Below are 20,259 nucleotides of genomic sequence, written 5' to 3'. Positions count from 1 at the left end.
CAGTGTGTTGGGCATGGGGCTGCCCTGCAGGGAGAGGCAGGCAACCACCTTGGGGTCCAAGCAGTTCTGCGGACATGCACTGGGGAGGGAGGGAGATTAGCAGTGAAGGGGCACTATGCCCTTATGCTGAAGGGACTGTGGTGCAGGGGTCAGGCATGCTGAGTCCCTGCAGCCAGCTCCCTGCTTCTCCATAGCCAGGCCCTCTGAGTTCGCCCCACTGGGCCCAAACCCTGACTGCTCGGGTCTGCTGCTTGGTGCTGCAGATGTCCCAGTGAAAGCTACCTAGTGACCCTGGGCCCCCTGCTTCTGCTGCCTGGGGAAGTTGCGCTCTGGCTCCTGTGTGTGGGGAGGCAGCTAAAGCTGGGCCATTTGGAAGGGCCTGCTGCCCTCCGGCCACCTGCTGGCCTTGCGCCCTGGGTCTAGCGAGCCCCATGAGCAGGGCCAGTCCTCAGGGCCTTGGCCTCCATGCAGCAGAGCTCAGTACGGCGCAGCCTCAGGAAGGGTCACTTTCACTGCTGAACCAGAGTGCAAGGGCTGTGGTGGGCAGGGCACTGGGCTGCTGTGGGAGCCCTGCCCCCCTCATGCTTTTGCCTTCATCTACAGGTTTCGCTTCGCTTTGGAGCTCTTCCTGAGTGGTGACAAAGTGCAGCAGCTGGGAGCTGATGGGCCGGACACCCTGCAGGCCTGGGCCAGCGCCATCGGCAAGGTGTGTGACACAGTCACCCAGGGCACAGGCCCAGTGTGGCACTGCACCCAGCAGTACCAGCCTCTTCCATGGGCCAGGCTGGGAAGCAGCTGCTGAGAGCTGCAGCACTAACTTGCCTCATCTCCCTGGCATGACAGACCCTCCCCCACATTGGCATGCTGCTGGCGGGGGTGTGTGTGCAGGATCCAATCAGCATCCCTCCTGCCTGCCACATGGGGCATAGCCCTCCGCCCTGGCACTGCCCCCTTACACACACACATGCAGGGTATAGTGTTCTGCCTGGCTCCATCCACAATGCAGGGCATAGTCCTTCCCCCAGTTCCTGTCCCCACCCACAGCCACCCAAACTGGGGTACAGCCCTCTGTGATGCCCTCACCCTGTGCTCAGCCTGGATCTAACCGGTCTCTCCGTCCCATGCAGTGGTTCACACCGCTCAGCTGTCACTGCCTGCTGGGCTACGAGTTCCAGAGAGTGGGGCGGTTGCACTACAGATCCATGCTCAGCCCTGAGCAGTGGCTGCAGGGCTTCTTCATTCTGCAGAAAGCCCACCTGTTCTTCTGCCCAGGGGAGGAGGGTGCAGCCGAGGACAGCATCAACCTCCGGAGGCTGCAGGAGCTCAGTGAGTACAGCCTTTGCCCGTCCCAACTGTGGGAAACAGCAGCTGTGCCCCACCCCAGAGGGACTGCATTGCGGTGCTGGGTCAGTGAGCCCTGTGCTGTGTGGCCGAGCACTGTTCACTACCAGCCATGCCCCACCCCAGCGGTGCTGCATTCCAGTGCTGGGTCAGTGATTGCATATACACAGTATGTAAAGCTTCGGGGATCCTTCTAGCTGCCCTGGGGGGCCCAGTGTGGGCCCAGCACAGCTCCCAAGGTCTCTCCCTGGCCCCTGGGTAGGATTTGCATCTAAAGTCTCCATTTGCTCCTGTGCAGGTGTGGTGCCCCTCACTGAGACTCCTGAGAAGAAGGAGGTGCTGATCCTGGTGGAGATGGGGAGGTGAGCTCTGCCAGGACATGACACAGATGAGCAGCACCTCCTGCCTGCAAGGAGGTGTTACTGGCCCAGGGTCTGGACAGACTAAGCCTGGGGGTGAATAAACGTACAGACAGCCTGGTCAGTGGACTTCCAGGGAACGGAGTCTGAGCACAGCTCGGGGAGAGGAGTCTGCCTGAGCCCACATGGGGGCGGGCGGGATCTAATCCTTGCCCCGGGACGGGAGCAGTGCTGTGTTTGCTGGGCCAGCGCAGGCTGAACAGCCATGCAGTGGGACCCGTCACCACGAGGGGCACCCTGAGACTCAGCCTAGATTTTCCTTTTGTCTAATTCCCCGCATTGCTCTTAACCCCACTGGGATTAGCTGATATGGGCCTAGGAGGCTACGCTCTAAGCTACGCCCCCCCGGTCTCCCCTAAATGTCTGCCCTGCCCCCTGAGGCTCGGGCGGGGGTAGTGCCTATGGACAGGTCTGTGTCTGGCGGAGGAGCCAGGCTCCTGGGCCAGCCAGCTCTCCCGTGCCTGCACCAGGGCAATGGGGCATGCCGGGGGCAGGAAGGGAGCTGGGGATGCTGTGTGAGTCAGCCCTGTGCTGTGTACCCAGCTGTGTTTCACCTCCTGCTCTCTGCCCTGTTGTAACGATGCTGGCTTTGGTGGGACCCAACTGAGAGTGCCAATTCAGGACAAATTGCTTAAAGCAGGGCAGTTACAGTCCAAGGCTGGGGTTCCTTTGCACACCAAGGCAAACCAAACCAGCCAAAGAGAGAGGACTTTGGTTTTACCCCACTGGCTAACCACAAGTCACACAAGCAATTCCCTTAGACACTCCAGTTTCCTAGTATCACCACCAGTGCCACTCGTTATGGGGACAAATGGTTATGCAAAGCAATACCTCAGTAAAAGGTAAAAGGTTTTCCCGATCCCAAAGGACCAAGCCCCAGACCCAGCTCAATATACAAATCAGATCTTACCCACAAATCACGCTGTTGCCAATCCTATAGAATCTAAAATCTAAACGTTTATTTATAAAAAGAAAGAAATATAGATGAGAGCTAGAATTGGTTAAATGGAATCAATTACATACAGTCATGGCGAAGTTCTTGGTTCAGGCTTGCAGCAGTGATAGAATAAACTGCAGGTTGAAATCAAGTCTCTGGAGTACATCCACAACTGGGATGGGTCATTCAGTCCTTTGTTCAGAGCTTCAGTTTGTAGCGAAGGCCCTACAGAGGTAAGAAGCAGGATTGAAGACAAGATGGAGATGAGGCAGCTGCCTTTTTTAGTCTCTTCCAGGTGTAAGAACACCTCTTTGTTCTTGCTGTGGAAAATTACAGCAAAATGGAGTTTGGAGTCACATGGGCAAGTCACATATCCATGTATGACTCAGTTCTTTAGAGGCGGCAGCCATTGTTCACATGCTATCTTGAACGTCCCCAGGAAGACTTTTTATGGGGATTGGAGTCTTCCAAGGCCCATTGTCAGTTAAGTGTTTCTTGATTGGACATTTAATTTGCAAATTCCTTTCTCAAGAAGCTGGCCAAATGCTTTACTAAGGCTACTTCAGAATCAAAACACACTGATAGACAAGTACATAGCCAATATTCATAACTTCAACTACAAAAATGAGACACACCTACAGGTAGCATAATCATAATTAGCAAATCATAATCTTTCCATAGACACCTTTGTACAATATTTGCTGCAAATATATAACAGTGGTTGCACCAATGATCTATGCGGTCACAGGTTATATTAATAACGTCACACCTGTCCTCAGGACCTTTTACCTGCAGGGGGTGTCGCGGATGGACTTTGCAGCATGGTGCACGGACATCCAGGCCTCGGCAGGGGGACGGGGCAACGCCCTGCGCGACCAGCAGCTCAGCAGGAGCGACATCCCCATCCTCGTGGACAGCTGCATTGCCTTCATCACCCAATACGGTGAGCCCCTCTGCTCAGGGATGGCCTGGCACCTCCTGTTGGGTACTGGCAGTGCTGCCAGGAGCCCTGTGCCGCGTTCTCCTGTGAGGCAGGTGGCATCACCTCAGCGGGGAGTGCAGAGCTGCCACTTGTACGTCAGGCATCTCCCAAGTTGGCATGGGGCACCCACTGGGAGCAGGCTGCAAGGGCATACTCCCATCTATCTCCCCCCATTTCCTACCCCCCCACACACACACACTGATCAGGGCCTGTGAGGGTACACTCTGAGCTACACACACTGATCAGGGCCTGCAAGGGTACACTCTGAGTTCCCACACACACACACTGATCTGGGCCGTGGAGGGCACTCTATGATCTACCTGCTTACACCACCCCCAACCACCGCACACACACACTGAGTGATCTAGAGCTGGGAGGACACACTCTGGGCTTCCCATTAGTCCGCTACCTGCGCCACCCCTGCATTGGTGGTGCTGATCCGGGCTCCCCCTTTAGCACGCGGCTCCCATGACATGGTCTCTCTCTTGCTCTGCCCGCAGGGCTGCGACATGAAGGCATTTACCGGAAGAATGGGGCCAAGTCCCGGATCAAGGTGCTGATGGAGCAGTTCCGCAGGGATGCCCGCAACGTCAAGCTGCGCATCAGTGACAACTTCATCGAGGATGTGACCGACGTGCTGAAGAGATTCTTCCGGGAGCTCGAGGACCCTGTCTTCACTTCGGAGCTGCACCCCCAGTGGAAGGAGGCTGCGGGTACTCATCTTCTTGCTGTCCCCCCACCCTCACCATGCAGCAGCTGTTCTCTGCCTTGGGCTCCCTCTCACCCTGATGCCCCTTCTCCTGCCACCAACCACATGCCAGGAACAGACCTAGGCCAGCCCAGTGCTGAGCTCCGCTGGTGCGGGGCGCTCTGGGCCCCATTCTCCCCTGCCCCTGGCTCCATCATTTGCGCCAATGCACAGAGGGTGGGAATCATGCCAGTCTGACCTGGAGCACTGGCCCCACGAGGGGCTGGGTGATTGGTGTGAGTGTGGGTAAGTTGGGGCACAGCTCCCTGCCAGTCCGTGCATGGCCTGGGGCTAGCGGCTCATGCCTGGTGATGGTAGTTGTGCCTTTGCGCAGTGTTGTGTTTGTGACGGTCTGCTTCCTCCAGCAATAGCCCTGAAGTCCCAACGGCTGGAGCGCTACAAGGAGTTGATCAACCGCCTGCCCCGCCTCAACCGCAGGACACTGGCTGCTCTGATTGGTCACCTCTACCGGTCAGTCTGTCCCTCCTTGGGCAGTGTGCATATGTCACTTCTTCAGGGAACAGCATGGTCCAGGAAATCGGGGGAGCGTCACCAGCTGACATGGTTCAGTCCAGACATGCTGTGTCCACTGTCTGCCCCCTTCACTTCCCACTCAGCTTCAGGGTCTCTGGGTCCCCCGGGGATACGGAGAGGCCAGTGCCAGCGGGGGGTGATCCAGGGATAGAGTTTGACAAATGGCCCTGGGACACCCCCCTGTCTCTGAGCCGTATAGAAAGGCTGGGAGGACCATGCAGTAAGCCTGGGGCTGGGCCTTCCCTCTGGCAGCAAAAAATGGCAAGCAATTGTGCAAATGAAGGTGACTTGTCTGCATTTCTCAGAGGTCGGCACAGACCAGTTTACAGGGTTAGCATTCTGTAATCTTCGTGAGGTTTTTTCCTCCTTTCTTCCCAGTTGTTATCTTCTGGTTCCATTTTGCCAGAAAATGGTGGATGTCCCACAGTTGGGGCTTCACACTTTCATCTTCTTTCCATCTTCCTTTTATTACTTTGTAACTTTTCAAAACTTTCCTGATGCCAGAGGAATCACGGAGCAGCCAGATACCAGTCAATTCTGCCCTTTGCTGCTATGTGACTTTTCTCAAGGTGGAAATGTTACAATGAACACAGAGAGAAATTGGAGGAAGTAGGGGAAACCCACTCTGAGGCCATTGCACGTTCAAGTGCATTCAGTGACCAAAAGGGGGAACAAAAGGCCAAAAACTTGACATTCAAAGTATTGAAATTAAAGTTTTTAGTTTTATGTTTTGATGAGAAAAGTGGAAAATTTCATAACCCTGTGACCTTTTTTTTCATGGAAGTTAGAAAAAGGTTTAGAACAAGAAGTTCTGCCTGACTCCAGCAGCTGGGTGGGTGGTCCTGAGCGGCCCAGCCTCATCCCACGCTGGGGCTGCTGGGCACACGCTCAGAAATCTCAATCTCTCTCTCTCTCTCTGCCCCGGCTTGCAGCGTGCAGAAATGTGCTGACTTCAATCAGATGAACACCAAGAACCTGTCACTGCTCTTTGCTCCCAGCCTTTTCCAGACAGATGGCAAAGGGGATGAGGTCAAGGTGATGGAGGACCTGATTGACAACTATGTCCGCATTTTCAACGTAAGCCCCCCACTCGCCCTGCCTCCCCCAGGACTGTCTCCTCTCCCTCCTGCACCTCACATCCCTTCTCTTGCCCGCTAGATTGACGAGGACCAGGTGTCACAGATGGATCTAGAGAACAGCCTCATCACCACCTGGAGGGATGTGCAGGTACTCACTCCATGCACTCCCCATATCTTGGATCCTCCTGCTGATTTGTCCATCGGCCTCTGCCTGGGCCCATGGACATCGGTGAGCTTCCATGGTGGAGGCAGACAGCTGGAGAGCAGCCCAGCACATGGCCCCTAGCTCAGGGGTGGGCAAACTACAGCCCGCAGGCCGGATCCGGCCCCTCAGGACTTTGGATCCGGCCCATGGGATTGCCCCCCGTGGTGCCGCAGGCCCCGCGCCACTCTCAGAATTGGCCAGCACCACGTCCCTGCGGTTTGGAGGAGGTAGGGCAGAGGGCTCTGTGCATTGCCCTTGCCACGCAGTGCCGGCCGCTTCTGAGTGGGGGCTGCTTCCCGGAGCAGCGTGGCATGGGGCCAGGGCAGGCATGCAGGGAGCCTGCCCTGGGCCCGGTGCACACCGCTGCCACCCCGAAGCCGCTTTAAGCTGGAGCCCGAACCCCTCCTGCAGCCCAACTCCCTGCCCTGAGCCCCCTGTTGCACCCCACCCCCCTCCTTCACCCAACCCCCTGCCCTGAGCTCCCTCCCACAGTCTGCACCCCTCCTACACCCCTGCCCTGAGCCCCATCCTGCACTCTGCACCCCTCCTGCACCCCAACCCCCTTCCCTGAGTCCCCTCATACACCCCACACCTCCTCTGCCCCAATCCCTTGCCCTGAGCCCGTTCCTGCACACTGCACCCCCTCCCACACCCCGCACTCCCTCCCGCACGCCCACCCCCTGCCCCGGCCCTGCATACAATTTCCCCACCCAGATGTGGCCCTTGGCCCAAAAATTTTGCCCACCCCTGCCCTAGCTGCAAGTCCTGCTGTCCCTGCATGGATCCCAGCTCCAGCATGGGCTGCCCTAGCCACACAATGGGCCCTGTGTTCGCTCTGCAATGAGATAATCTCTTACGAGGCCTCCCCAGGAACAGGAAAGGGCCCTGCCTCCCCCCATCGCCCTGCCCCAGGCCCTCGCTCTCCTGGTCCCTCTCCCAGGTGGGTGGGGCCCCCAACCTGCTTTGTAACCCCCACCCTTCTCACCCCCGGCACCGGTCACAGCATGAAGCCACTCTGGACGCAAGCAGCCCCTTCCTCAGCTCCCTGCAGGCAGATGCTGTGAGCTGCTGGCTCAGCCGCACCGATGCCAGCCTCCCAGTCCAGCACTTGGCCCAGGCTTTGCCCACCCTCTGCCATCTCTCCCCGCAGCTCTCTCAGGCTGGAGATCTCATCATTGAGGTTTACCTGGAGCAGAAGCTGCCCGACTGCTGTGTCACCCTGAAGGTGAGTGAGTATGTCTTGGCTGCAGCCATGGCTCAGGCAGGGCAGCTGCATCGCCCACCCTCAGTGTCCCGGCCTCGCTGTCCGCTGGGAGGGAACCTTCAGGGGGCCAGAGCTGCCCTGCAGGGTTTGGAGATCATAAAATCATAGAATATCAGGGTTGGAAAGGACTCAGGAGGTCATCTAGTCCGACCCCCTGCTCAAAGCAGGACCAATCCCCAACTAAATCATCCCAGCCAGGGCTTTGTCAAGTCTGACCTTAAAAACTCCTAAGGAAGGAGATTCCACCACCTCGTTAGGTAACGCATTCCAGTGCTTCACTACCCTCCTAGTGAAATAGTGTGTCCTAATATCCAACCTATACCTCCCCCACTGCAACTTGAGACCATTGCTCCTTGTTCTGTCATCTGCTACCACTGAGAACAGTCTAGACCATCCTCTTTGGAACCCCCTTTCATGTAGTTGAAAGCAGCTATCAAACTCCCTGATTTTTCTCTTCTGCAGACTAAATAATCCCAGTTCCCTCAGCCTCTCCTCATAAGTCATGTGTTCCAGCCCCCTAATAATTTTTGTTGCCCTTCGCTGGACACTTTCCAATTTTTCCACATCCTTCTTGTAGTGTGGGGTCCAAAACTGGACACAGTTCTCCAGATGAGGTCTCACCAGTGCCAAATATGCTGGCAATGCTCATACTTATATAGCCCAAAATGCTGTTAGCCTTCTTGGCAACAAGGGCACACTGTTGACTCCTATCCAGCTTCCTGTCCACTGTAACCCGTCAGTCCTTTTCTGCAGAATGGCTGCCGAGCCATTCGGTCCCTAGTCTGTAGCAGTGCATGGGATTCTTCCATCCTAAGTGCAGGACTCTGCACTTGTCCTTGTTGAACCTCATCAGATTTCTTTTGGCCCAATCCTCCAATTTGTCTAGGTCCCTCTATCCTATCCCTACCCGCCAGCGTATCTACCACTCTTCCCAGTTTAGTGTCATCTGCAAACTTGCTGAGGGTGCAATCCACGCCATCCTCCAGATCATTAATGAAGATATTGAACAAAACCGGCCCCAGGACTGACCCTTGTGGCATTCCGCTTGATACTGGCTGCCAACTAGACATGGAGCCATTGATCACGACCCATTGAGACGATCTAGCCAGCTTTCTATCCACCTTATAGTCCTTCATCCAGCCCATACTTCTTTAAATTGCTGGCAAGAATACTGTGGGAGACCGTATCAAAAGCTTTGCTAAAGTCAAGGAATAACATATCCACAGAGCCAGTTATCTCATCACAGAAGGCAATTAGATTAGTCAGGCATGACTTGCCCTTGGTGAATCCACGCTGGCTGTTCCTGATCACTTTCCTCTCCTCGAAGTGCTTCAAAATTGATTCCTTGAGGACTTGCTCCACGATTTTTCCAGGGACTGAGGTGAGGCTGACTGGCCTGTAGTTCCCCGGATCCTCCTCCTTCCCTTTTTTAAAGATGGGCACTACATTAGCCTTTTTCCAGTCATCCGAGATCTCCCCCGATCGCTATGAGTTTTCAAAGATAATGGCCAATGGCTCTGCAATCACATCCGCCAACTCCTTTAGCACTCTCGGATGCAGCGCATCTAGCCCCATGGACTTGTGCTCGTCCAGCTTTTCTAAATAGTCCTGAACTTTCTCCACAGAGGGCTGGTCACCTCCTCCCCATACTGTGCTGCCCAGTGCAGTAGTCTGGAAGCTGACCTTGTTCATGAAGACAGAGACAAAAAAAGCATTGAGTACATTAGCTTTTTCCGCATCCTCCGTCACTAGGTTGCCTCCCCCATTCAGTAAGGGTCCCACACTTTCCCTGACCACCTTCTTGTTGCTAACATACCTGTAGAAACCCTTCTTGTTACCCTTAACAAGCTGCAACTCCAAGTGTGATTTGGCCTTCCTGATTTCACTCCTGCATGCCTGAGCAATATTTTTATACTCCTCCCTAGTCATTTGTCCAAGCTTCCACTTCTTGTAAGCTTCTTTTTTGTGTTTAAGATCAGTGAGGATTTCACTGTTAAGCCAAGCTGGTCACCTGCTGTATTTACTATTCTTTCTACACATCGGGATGGTTTGTTCCTGCAACCTCAGTAAGGATTCTTTAAAATACAAACAGTTCTCCTGGACTCCTTTCCCCCTCATGTTATTCTCCCAGGGGATCCTGCCCATCAGTTCCCTGAGGGAGTCAAAGTCTGCTTTTCTGAAGTCCAGGGTCCGCCTGGGCATGCCTCTCTCTTGCTAATTCCCATCCTGCTGCCAACAGACTCGGTGGTGCCTAGAGGGCTCAGGCCAGTCCTTGGCCTGGGGTGGAGACTGGGCACGAGCTGATCTCTGCGCTCCCCATAGGTGTCACCTACCATGACGGCGGAGGAGCTGACCAATCAGGTACTGGAGATGCGCAACGTGTCAGCGAGCCTGGACATCTGGCTGACCTTCGAGGCCCTGGAGAATGGGGAGCTGGGTGAGTGACGGAGGCTCCTCTCCACTGTGGGGGCTGGGGGATGGCTGTGTGACAGGGGCATTTCTCCACTGGGGGAGCGGGGACTAGCTGAGTAATGGGGGTGCTTCTCCACTGGGAGGGCTGAGGGTTGGCTGGGTGACGGGGGCATCTCTCCATTGGGGGTAGGGGCTGGCTGAGTGACAGGGGTGCTTCTCCATTGGGGGGCTGGCTGGGTGATGGGAGTGTTATCTATCTATTAGGATGGGGGGCCAGGTGAGTAGTGAGGGTGGCACCTCACCATGGGGGCAGGGGCTGGGTGAGTGGCGGTGGAGACGGGGAGGGATGGGAATGGCCTTTCGTTATTGGAGTGGGGGCTGAATGGGGACAGCACTTCTCCATGGGAATGGGGGTGGTCGTTTACCATTGGGGGCGGATGCTGGGCGGAGGCCCATAGGACTGTGAGGGGAGGAAGGTTGGACCATTCCATCCATGCAGCGCTCACACTTTGGATCCCCTCTCCCTGCCTACACAGCCCCAGATGCTGTGGAGGCAGGGGGTGCCCACGCCTTCTGACAGCCCCGCGCCCTGGCACAGCAGGGCAGCACCGGCCCTGTCTGAGCTGTGGTGGGCCTGGCCCTGCTGAGGGAGCTGGACCCTCCCTGGCCTCAGGGCCCAGGGCAGTTCCTCTGCTGCCCGGGGTGCAAACGGCCTCCTTTCCTCTCCCTAGAGCGCCCCCTACACCCCAAGGAGAAGGTCCTGGAGCAGGCTCTGCAGTGGTGTAAGCTGCCTGAGCCCAGTACCGCCTACCTGTTGGTGAGGAAGGTTCCCATTGGAGAAGGCAGCTGTCTCTTCACAGGTAAGCGCCACCTGCCATGTCTGGGCTGCAAGGCCCTGCATGAGCCCATGGCCATTCCTGCAGAATAGAGTGCAGCACATGCAGCAAGGCCAGCTCCTGCTGCCCATGGCTCCAGTCCAGCCCTGGCCCCAGCTCCCCCTGCCCATGGCCCCAGTCTGGGTCTGGCCCTGGCCCCAGCTTCCCCTGACCATGGCCCCAGCCCGGCTTGGCCACAGATCCCCCTGCCCATGGCCTCTGTCAGGCCCTTCCTTGCCCATGGCTCTGACCCTTGGCCCTGGCCTGGCCCAGCCCAGCCATGGGACCCAGAACAGTGGCACTGGCTGGTCCCCATGGCCCGCACAGTCTGTGGCCTGTGCTGAGGCTGCCTGCAGGGGGGCAGTCAGTGCCTGTTGTGTGACTTAGGCTGCAGGCTGGGAGTGCACAGGCCGCTGAGTGAGCTGTGATGCCACGGCCCCAGGCTGGGCCAGTCCTCACACCCTGGAGGTGAAAAAAGACTTGTCCTGTTAGTGACGCTCAGAGCCAGCCAGGGCTGTGAACCAGCGACTCCCTCAGGGAAACCAGGGGGACAGAGCCAGGGCGAGGGGGGCCTTGATCCCAGGGCCTCGGGATCCCCCTTCCCCCAGCCTCTGCTCCTATTGTCTGACCCCCCCCCCGCTCCTACTGTTTGCCCCCCACTATTGTCTGACACCCCCCCCAACCCCTTGCGCTCCTAATCCCCATCCCCAGCCTGCTCCTGCCCTGCCCAGGCCCTCTCTCTGGGTGCCCAGGATATTCCTCACCCTCTTGTTCTCCCCTTTCGTGCAGGTGCCAAGCGCAAGAGCCCCAAGTGTGGGGTGCTGAAGTGTCGGGAGGAGCCCCCCAAACTCCTGGGCTGCAAGTTTCAGGAGCGATACTTTGTCATCCAGGATCACAAGCTGCTGCTGCTGAAGGAGAAAAGGGTAAAGCAGGACCCAGACCTGGCCCTCCGGGGCAGCCCAGACACATGGTCAGTGCTGGGCTAGGAGCGGGCCTGCCACGGCCCCTGGGATCAGGGCCCCCCTCTCCTGTGGTGGAAAGCTCTCCCAGAGATTGGGCAGCCAGGCCAACGCCTGCCCTGCCTCCAGCCACAGGAATGGGGCGTGCAGTCCGGGGGGAGGGGCTGCCAGACCAGGCTCTGAGGGGCGGCCGTTCGACCAGCTCGTGTCAGGGGAAGGTTCTGGATTCTCTCTGTGCCCCTCACACACCCCAAGTCTTGGGGCCCTGTCACATCCCTGGGGCAGGTGCGGATAGGAGGCCTCAGAGAGAGGAAGAGAGGGGTGCCAGCAAGGCTGGAAGGGCTGGGCTAGTGTGGGAGAGGTGCTGGCAGAGAGTGAGTGCAGGGCTGGTGGAGGGGAGCTGGCAGAAAGGGGAGGGCAGGGTGGGGCCAGGGGAGGGGAGGGCAGGGCAGGGCTGGGCTGGGGGGATGGGGAGTGTCCATGGGCAGGGCTGATTGTCTGTCTGGCTCTCGCTTCCCAGAGTGCCCGGCCGGAGCGGGAGTGGCCCCTCGACATGGCCAAGGTTTACATGGGGATTCGGAAGAAGCTGAAGCCGCCGTCCCAGTAAGAGTTGGGCTCCGGGGTGCAGGAGCCTTTTGAGCGGTAACACCTGCCCTGACGGTAACCTCCCCGCACCCTCTGCCCAGAGCCGGCCCCAGCACTGTGCCTAGCCTCTGCCAGCACCCCCGCTTCCTGGGCCCGTTTGCCTGGCGCTACCCCTAACCCTACCCCAGACTTGTCCTACAGCTCAGGGCGTAACCTCCACCAGGTGGAGCCCTGATTCAACCCCCCTTGTGCTAGGCGAGCTCTAATCCCATCGCCCAGCTGCAGTGCCCCAAGCCTCAGCTCCAGAACCCACCTGGTAGGGACCTGCCAGTCTGCCCCAGCTCAGACACTGCAACCCCCAGTTCAAACCCCGCCCCACAACTGAGCTCTGGCTCTAGCACCTGCCATGGCCTGACTGTGCCTTGTGTCCCTCTGCTCTAGGTGGGGATTCACTCTGATCCTGGACAAGCAGCAGCTGTGAGTATCTCGTGCGGTCCCCTCGCCCCAGGGACGCAGGACGCCAGGGTCCCTGTAGCCATGGCCTGCTGCTCGGCATCCCCAGCTCTAGTCAGGCCATCGGGATCCCCCTTCCCCCAGCCCTGGCAAGTAGGGGTCAGGAATCTGACTTGGGGAGCTGGAAGCTGAGAGCACCCAGGCAGGGGCGCAGTGACATGGAATCACAGCACAGACCAGGCTTGCGCACAGGAGGGTGCGGCAGTGGGAGTGTCTGGCTCTCACCAGGCCCCAGTGGTTATTGAGGCTGCAGGCTGGGCTGGCAGCCCCAGCTGTTGGAGCGGAAGCAGAGGGACCTTGGCAGGGAAGTTGCATAGACCCCCGAAAATGGGAAAGCAAATTGTGTCTCTGCTTCAAACATTCTGCTGCACCTGCACGTGTGTGTGTGTGCGCATGTGCCCTCTGTGCGTGTACCCTGTGTGCACATACATCCTTTGTGTGTGATGCCCTGTGGGTGTCTATGTGCGTGCACAACCCCTGCTTGGGTGCGCAGACATCTTTTGTTTGTGTGTATGCGTGCACTCACACCCTCTGTTTGCTGATTTCCCTGGCCCCAGCTGGGCACGGGGCCTTCAGCACACCTACTGAGCCTGGAAATAAGCAAGCCCTGACTGACTGCATGGGCAGCCAGGTTCTGCCAGAGCCACTAGCTGCCCATCCTGGGGGCACAGACTGCAGAGCATCAGCAGCATGGATACTGCCTGCTCCCTGCGCTCCACTCTCCCCCACTGGCCCCTGCTCCCTGTGCTGCATACACACGTGTGTGCACCGGCCTCTGTCCCTGAATTCACTGCTTGATTTCACCCCACTTGATTTTTCCAGACTGTCCAGACTTGCTCTGGGGCTCTAGGGCCCACCATGCACTGCGCCTTTAAGAGCGCCCAGCACGTGGCCTCCCGCACCCCCGGTTCCAGTCTAGAGTCTGCTGGCCCCAGCCCATCCCCTGTGATGGGCCAGATGCTTGTCCATCCCCTGGTCTTTTCTCACAGTCTGGATCCCCACCCAGTGAGCCTGCCAGGGCGCGTGGTCCTGATGGCATGTTCCCACTACCTCCATGAGCTCATTGCATCGCACACTGCTCTACACGGTATCCCTAGGTCAGCTGTGCACCCCTTGCCCCAACTGCCAGCCCCCAGAGCACTGTCCCTGCCCCTGTGCTCTGCTGGAGCGGTGCTGAGCAGCCAGCAGTCCCAGCGGCCCGGTCCAGCTCGGGGCTGGTAGCTGGCAGTACTGCTAGGGATGATACAAGCAGGCTGTGTGACACCAGCCAAGCCACTTCCTTTTTCTTTCCCCTTCAGTGCATGTGACCCTGTGGCTGTGCAGCATGAAGGCTGAGAATGGTAACTTCCCCACAGCCAGAGAGTCTGGGGGGCAGGGCTGGGCTGCCAGCTGTCTCCCCTCACATGCCCGTGCCGTGCACTGGGGGAGCCACAACACTGGGGATTGTGACTGTGCACAAAGTTCTCAGCACTAAAGGGAGGCGGTGCTGGCATTGGTGCTAGTTAGAGATCCCCGGGCTGTGGGGTGAGCTGATCCCTGCTGGGCTCCCAGCCCCCGGCCCCTGTGTGAGGAACTTCCCATCTTCAGGCAGCCCCTGGGGGAGCTGAGAGCCAGGCGGGCAGAGCCCTGCAGCTGGCTGATGCCATCACAGCGAGCTGCCCTGGGGTAGCACTTCTCTCTGTGGATAGCAGCAGGTGCCAGGTCCCCAATATCTAGCCAGTGTCTCCTCTGGCTCTGCAGGTACCTGGCGTGCATGGGGCAGGCCGAGCTGTGGGACTGGACCACAAGCATTCTGAAGGCTCAGGTGGGTGAGAGCCGGTGTGCCAGGCATGTAGTGGGCCTAGGACAGGGTGGGGGCTGGGAACACCAAGCAGTGACTTGTTGGCACTCTCATGCAGCACGATGACCTGCGCCCAGTGATCATGCGGCGGCGCTCCTCCTCTGACCTCGCCAAGCAGAAGTTTGGCACCATGCCCCTGATCCCTCTGCGGGGAGACAATACAGATGCCACCATGCTCTCTGCCAACCAGACCCTGGTAAGAGAGCGCCAGCACCCGCCACCTCCAAACACCCCCACCCAGCTCCAGACAGCCTCAGGGGAGAACCAGTGAAACATGCAGGGGTGCTGCAGTCTGTGTCCGTCGTGCAGGGCTGCCTCTCTGTGCTGCGGGTGTGAGAGCTGGGCTGGGCTGGGCAGGGGGTGATCTGGGTGTGAGTGGGGCTGGGGCTGGACAGGGTGTGGGTGGGGCTGTGTTTGCAGACGGGGCCGCATCTGCATGGGGGGGTTGCTATCGGCGAGTCCGTGTCTGTGGGTGGGGCCACGTCTTCGCGGAGTGTGGGGGGAGGCTGCCTGCGAGACCGCGTCTGTGGGGGGAGGGCGGCTATGGTGACCAGGTATCTGGTTTTCGACCAGAATGCCCAGTCAAAAAGGGATCCAGGTGATTCCGATCAGCACTGCTGACCGGGCCGTTGACTGTCCGGTTGGTGGCACTGCACAGCGGGGCTGGCAGGCTCCCTGCTAGCGTCCATGCCATGCAGCTCCTGGGAAGTAGCCAGCATGTCCCCCCTGTGTCCCCCCCTGCCTGGCCACACCTCCACATAGAAGCGGGACGGGGGACATGCTGCTGCTTCCGGGAGCTGCTTGAGGTAAGCGCTGCCTGGAGCTTGCACCCCTGACCCTGTCCCAGGCCCCAACCCCCTGCCCCAGCCCTGTTCCCCCTCTTCCCCTCATCTCCGGCCCTGCCCCCGAACCTACACCCCCAGCTGCAGCCCTCACTGCCCATCCCGCACCCCAAACCCCTTAGTCCCAGCCCGGAGCACCCTCCTGCATCCCAAACCTCTCATCCCCAGCCCCTTCCCCCCAGAGCCCACATCCCCAGCCAGAGCTCTCAACCCCCCTCTGCTCTCCAACCACCTGCCCCAGCCCGAAGCACCCTCCCACACCCTGAGCCCCTCATTTCTGGCCCCACCCCAGAGCCCACACCCCCAGCCCAGAGCCCATACCTCCTCCCACACCCCAACCCCTTGCCTCACTCAGAGCCCCCTCCCGTACTCTAAACCCCCTCGGCTCCACCTCCCATCTGGCTCCACCCGCCATCTGGGAGCCCCGTCCTGCACCCCAAACCCCTCATCCCTGGCCCCACGCCGGAGCCCTCACCCCCTCTTGCATTCCAACCCACTGCCTCAGCCTCGAGCCCCTTCTTGCACCCAGAACTCCTCATTTCTGGCCCCACCCCAGAGCCCACACCCCCAGCTGGAGCCCTCATGTCCTCCCGCACCCCAACCCCCTGAGCCAGCCTGGTGAAAACGAGCAAGAGAGTGAGGGTGGGGAGAGTGAGTGACAGAGGGACGGGGGGATAGAGTGAGTGGGGGCCAGGTCTGTGGTTGGGGGCGCTTCTGCGGGGGCTGCCTGCAGGGCTGTGTCTGCAGGGGGGGACTGTCCCCAGGGCTGTGTCTGTGCCTGTGGGTGAGGCTGTGTCTGTGCAGAGGTCCCAGCCCTGCTGCACAGTGAGCCGTGCACCCCTGTGCGTAGCAGTATGTCCTGCCTGGCCCCACGTGAGGGGTTTGCTTTCCCCTTTCCTGCAGCCCAACCCCTCTGCACTGGCAGTCGCTTACTCTCCCCGTCTCCCTCTGTTTCTAGCGCCGCCTGCATACGCGAAGGACTTTGTCTATGTTCTTTGTAAGTATCTGCATGTGGGCTGCATGTTTCCGCAGGGTGCTTTGCTTTGTGCCTTGCTGTGCTGTGCCATGCCCAGGGTAGCCCGGGGAGCTCTGGATTAGCTGCAGTCACAGTGCTTCCATTGCACTGCAGGGCCTCAGCTTACACCCCATGGGCAATCTGCTTTCCTGGCAGTGCCGACCCAGGCATGGCCAGTGCAGTGCCATGCCCGGAGGCTGTGCATGGGCTGGGAACCTAGCTCTGAGGAGCATGGACTGGGAAGCGGAGGTCCTAGCCACTTGCACTCCTTAGAGATCCCAGGCCCTTTCTCTCAAGCTTTGGTGTCCTGGCCAAATTCGAATCTGGGTCAGTCCACTTGGCCTCCCTAGATTCCTCTGCCCCTTCAGTTGGGCATGGGAGTCCCCTTTCTTTGCTGCCCCAAATGGCTGTTACCATGTGCTGTCCAACGGCTGCCGCATCCCAGCCCAGAGATGGGCGATGCAGCCCCATCCAGCGAGCGCCAGGCAGGTGTTAACATCGTTCCAACACTCCCTGCTGTTGCTGAGAGCCCCACAGGTGCTCTGTGCTGTGATGTCACTGCTCAGGTCAGGTTGCCCCAAGGGCACATCTGGGGTGTCAGCAGGAAAGGACTGTTTTCATCCCCCTTTCCCCCCATGTGTTTGGAGTCAGCTGGCCCCATCTTGCCAGCCCAGGGCTGCCAGGGGAGTCTGAGCGGCATGCTCCTTCCACACGCGGGTGGCTAGAGCTGGCATGGGTGGGTGGTTATGCATGGCTTTGTGCTCTGTCTCGACCACACGCTGGAGTCTCCCGACAAGTTGGGAAGGAGCTGGAGGGTGGAGGCAGCGTGGCCGAGTTGGGCTGGGAGAGGCAGGGCCTGGCACTCAGAATGGCTCCAGTTGGTGCTGAATAGGGTCTGTGCTGCACCAGGAGCTGTGATGCAGAAGGTCTACCAGCTGCCTCTGCCTTGAAAGCCAGCCCAGGGAACAAGCCAGTGGGGGACAGCAGCCATGCTGGGAGGGGGGAGGGGTAGCGTTAGCTTGCACATCCTGCGTATTGTACCCCAGGTTCCTGGGCTGCTGTCATCCTGCCCCCTGCTCTGGGGTCGCTGCCCCTGGTGGCACAGCTCCAGCTGTGGGTACAAACGGGAGCACTCTCAGCCAGTGGGCCTAGGTCAGGGACAGAATATATCCATCCAGCTGATCACTCCAGCTCAGGCTTGGTCTAGGCCCTGCTCTGGGTGCCTGGCCACGGACCCCTTTCACCCAGGCAAAGTCTGGCTGGGCAGGCACTGAGGGTGGTGTCAGGCGGGGCAGAGGAGGATGCAGCTGGCACACCCTTTGTCCTAGCCCCTGGCTGCTCCCAGCCTTGTCTTAGGCAAAGCTGGTGGCTGAGAAGGCCCCAGAGTGGCAGCAGAAGCCCCTCCTGCCTAGGGCCAGCCCAGGCCTGGGGGAGGCTAGACCCTCTGATATGAGTCAGGCACAGGAGCCTCTTGGATCCAGCAGCTCCCCCTGAAGCAGGGGCAGCAACCGGGGGCTCACACCTCCCCCCTGCCTCCCCGCTGGCAGACATCCCAGAAAGGCCCTGCTCCCGCTCCCTGGCAGCACCTGCTGCTCCTGTGCTTGGTGCACAGTGAGGGTCTGTAGGTACTTGCCCTCTCTCTCTGCCCCCCAGAAGGGATCAGTCCTGCGCAGTGTTCCCTGGGTCTGGGCCCCCTGCTGCTTGGCCCCGGGGCAGGGCTGGGTACTGCAGGGGACTCGCCCAGGAAGCATGGGGTACGGTTCCCAGCCCTCTCCCCTCTCTCCCCTTGGCCCTCGCTCAGCCCATGAAGCTGCACCAGGACTCGGTAGAGGAGCAGCAGGAGGAGGCAGCGGACACGGAGCCTGTCTACGAGGAGGTGGGCGACTTCCCAGTGCTGGCCCCGCTGGGGCTGGACGGAGGCCTCCTGGCCGAGCTCTCCCAGGTGCCCGCTGTGGACAGATCCAAGAAGCCGGTCCTGTTCCCAGAGCAGCCTGCGCCCCCAGCACTTCACTCCACCCAGCCCATCAGCCCAGAGCAGAGAGCGTCTGGCGCCCACTTCACCAAGTCACTTTCCCTTGAAAGGGGCCTGACCCTGGAGCCTGAAAAGGCCCCGGGGTGGGACAGGTCCCCTGGGCTCAGAGCCACCCAAACAGCCTCGCTCGAGAGAAACATGGAGCTGCCCCGCAATCTGCCTGCTGTGGGGAGGGAGCAGAACTGGACTCGGAACCCGCACACTGCGCTGCTGCCCCTTCCCCTGGAGCTGTCTCCCAGCCCCGAGCCCCTGCAGGATGGTGCCAGGAAGAGGAGTGCCCAGCTGCCATCACCCATGAATGAGAAACTCATTCAGGAACTCAGCAGCATCATCCTCAAGAAGAACGAGTGCCAAGCAGACGGGCCTGAGCAGCAGGTCACGTGACCGTGCGTGTTAGGGACAGCCACAGATTCCATCCTGTGATACCTGAGCCCTCTCTGGACACTCCTGCCTCACTCCCCACCTGGTATTCCCAGGGCTGACTGCTGTGCCCCTGCCTCCCCCAACCCTGAGGAGCTGAGCGAGCCACCCCGGGATGGGACACAGCATTCAAGCCTCCAGCCCTGTGTAACGATGCTGCCTTTGGTGGGACACTGCTGAGAGTACCAATTCAGGACAAACTGCTTAGAGCAGGGCAGTTACAGCCTGTACCAATTCAGGACAAACTGCTTAGAGCAGGGCAGTTACAGCCCAAGGCTGGGGTTTCTCCACTTTTAAGGCACACCAAACCAGCCAAACAGAGAGGACTTTGGTTTTAACCCACTGGCTAACCACAAGTCACACAAGCAATTCTCTTAGACACTCCAGTTTTCCAGTATCACCACCAGTGCCACTTGTTATGGGGACAAATGGTTATGAAAACCAGTATCCCAGTAAAAGAAAAAGTTCTGTCGATCCCAAAAGACCAAGCCCCAGACCCATGTCAATAGACAAATCAGATCTTACCCACAAATCATGCTGTTGCTGGTCCTTTAGAATCTAAAATCTAAAGGTTTATTTATAAAAGGAAAAAGATATAGATGAGAGCTAGAATTAGTTAAATGAAATCAATTACATACAGTCATGGCAAAGTTCTTGGGTCAGGCTTGTAGCTGTGATGGAATAAACTGCAGTTTCAAATCAAGTCTCTGGAGTGCATCCACAGCTGGGATGGGTCATTCAGTCCTTTGTTCAGAGCTTTGGTTTGTAGCAAGGTTCCTCCAGAGGTCAGAAGCAGGACTGAAGAGAAGATGGAGAGGTTTTCAGGGCCTTTTATATTCTCTGCCTGTGGAAGGACTATAAGGTGGGTAGAAAGCTGGCTAGATTGTCGGGCTCAACGGGTAGTGATCAATGGCTCCATGTCTAGTTGGCAACCGGTATCAAGTGGAGTGCCCCAAGGGTCGGTCCTGGGGCCGGTTTTGTTCAATATCTTCATAAATGATCTGGAGGATGGTGTGGATTGCACTCTCAGCAAATTTGCGGATGATACTAAACTGGGAAGAGTGGTAGATACGCTGGAGGGGAGGGATAGGATACAGAAGGACCTAGACAAATTGGAGGATTGGGCCAAAAGAAATCTGATGAGGTTCAATAAGGATAAGTGCAGGGTCCTGCACTTAGGATGGAAGAACCCAATGCACCGCTACAGACTAGGGACCGAATGGCTAGGCAGCAGTTCTGCGGAAAAGGACCTAGGGG

General features: G+C 58.6%; 1 protein-coding gene across 8 annotated transcripts in view; it reads left to right on the top strand.

Moving 5' to 3' along the window:
- Positions 1-20,259, top strand: part of ARAP3 (ArfGAP with RhoGAP domain, ankyrin repeat and PH domain 3) — a 77,091-nt gene that overhangs the window by 36,570 nt on the left and 20,262 nt on the right. For 2 of the 8 annotated variants that reach the window (XM_073356183.1, XM_073356181.1), the window contains 18 exons: positions 604-706; positions 1,128-1,326; positions 1,640-1,703; positions 3,477-3,640; positions 4,180-4,392; positions 4,793-4,898; positions 5,894-6,038; positions 6,120-6,188; positions 7,396-7,470; positions 9,832-9,946; positions 10,653-10,781; positions 11,586-11,719; positions 12,276-12,358; positions 12,782-12,817; positions 14,594-14,657; positions 14,752-14,889; positions 16,494-16,532; positions 18,352-19,701. In XM_073356183.1, coding sequence (XP_073212284.1) covers positions 604-706; positions 1,128-1,326; positions 1,640-1,703; positions 3,477-3,640; positions 4,180-4,392; positions 4,793-4,898; positions 5,894-6,038; positions 6,120-6,188; positions 7,396-7,470; positions 9,832-9,946; positions 10,653-10,781; positions 11,586-11,719; positions 12,276-12,358; positions 12,782-12,817; positions 14,594-14,657; positions 14,752-14,889; positions 16,494-16,532; positions 18,352-18,966 — 2,491 coding nt within the window. In that variant the 3' untranslated portion in view covers positions 18,967-19,701. Of the gene's footprint in view, positions 1-603; positions 707-1,127; positions 1,327-1,639; positions 1,704-3,476; positions 3,641-4,179; positions 4,393-4,792; positions 4,899-5,893; positions 6,039-6,119; positions 6,189-7,395; positions 7,471-9,831; positions 9,947-10,652; positions 10,782-11,585; positions 11,720-12,275; positions 12,359-12,781; positions 12,818-14,593; positions 14,658-14,751; positions 14,890-16,438; positions 16,533-18,351; positions 19,702-20,259 lie in introns of those variants that run through there. The other 6 variants (XM_073356184.1, XM_073356185.1, XM_073356182.1 and 3 more) reach the window with 6 other exon arrangements.

Source organism: Lepidochelys kempii, chromosome 8, assembly GCF_965140265.1.
Source record: "Lepidochelys kempii isolate rLepKem1 chromosome 8, rLepKem1.hap2, whole genome shotgun sequence".
Taxonomy (NCBI): Eukaryota; Metazoa; Chordata; order Testudines; family Cheloniidae; genus Lepidochelys; species Lepidochelys kempii.
The sequence above is the reverse complement of the archived record's forward strand: the minus strand, read 5'-3'. Positions and strand labels throughout refer to the sequence as shown.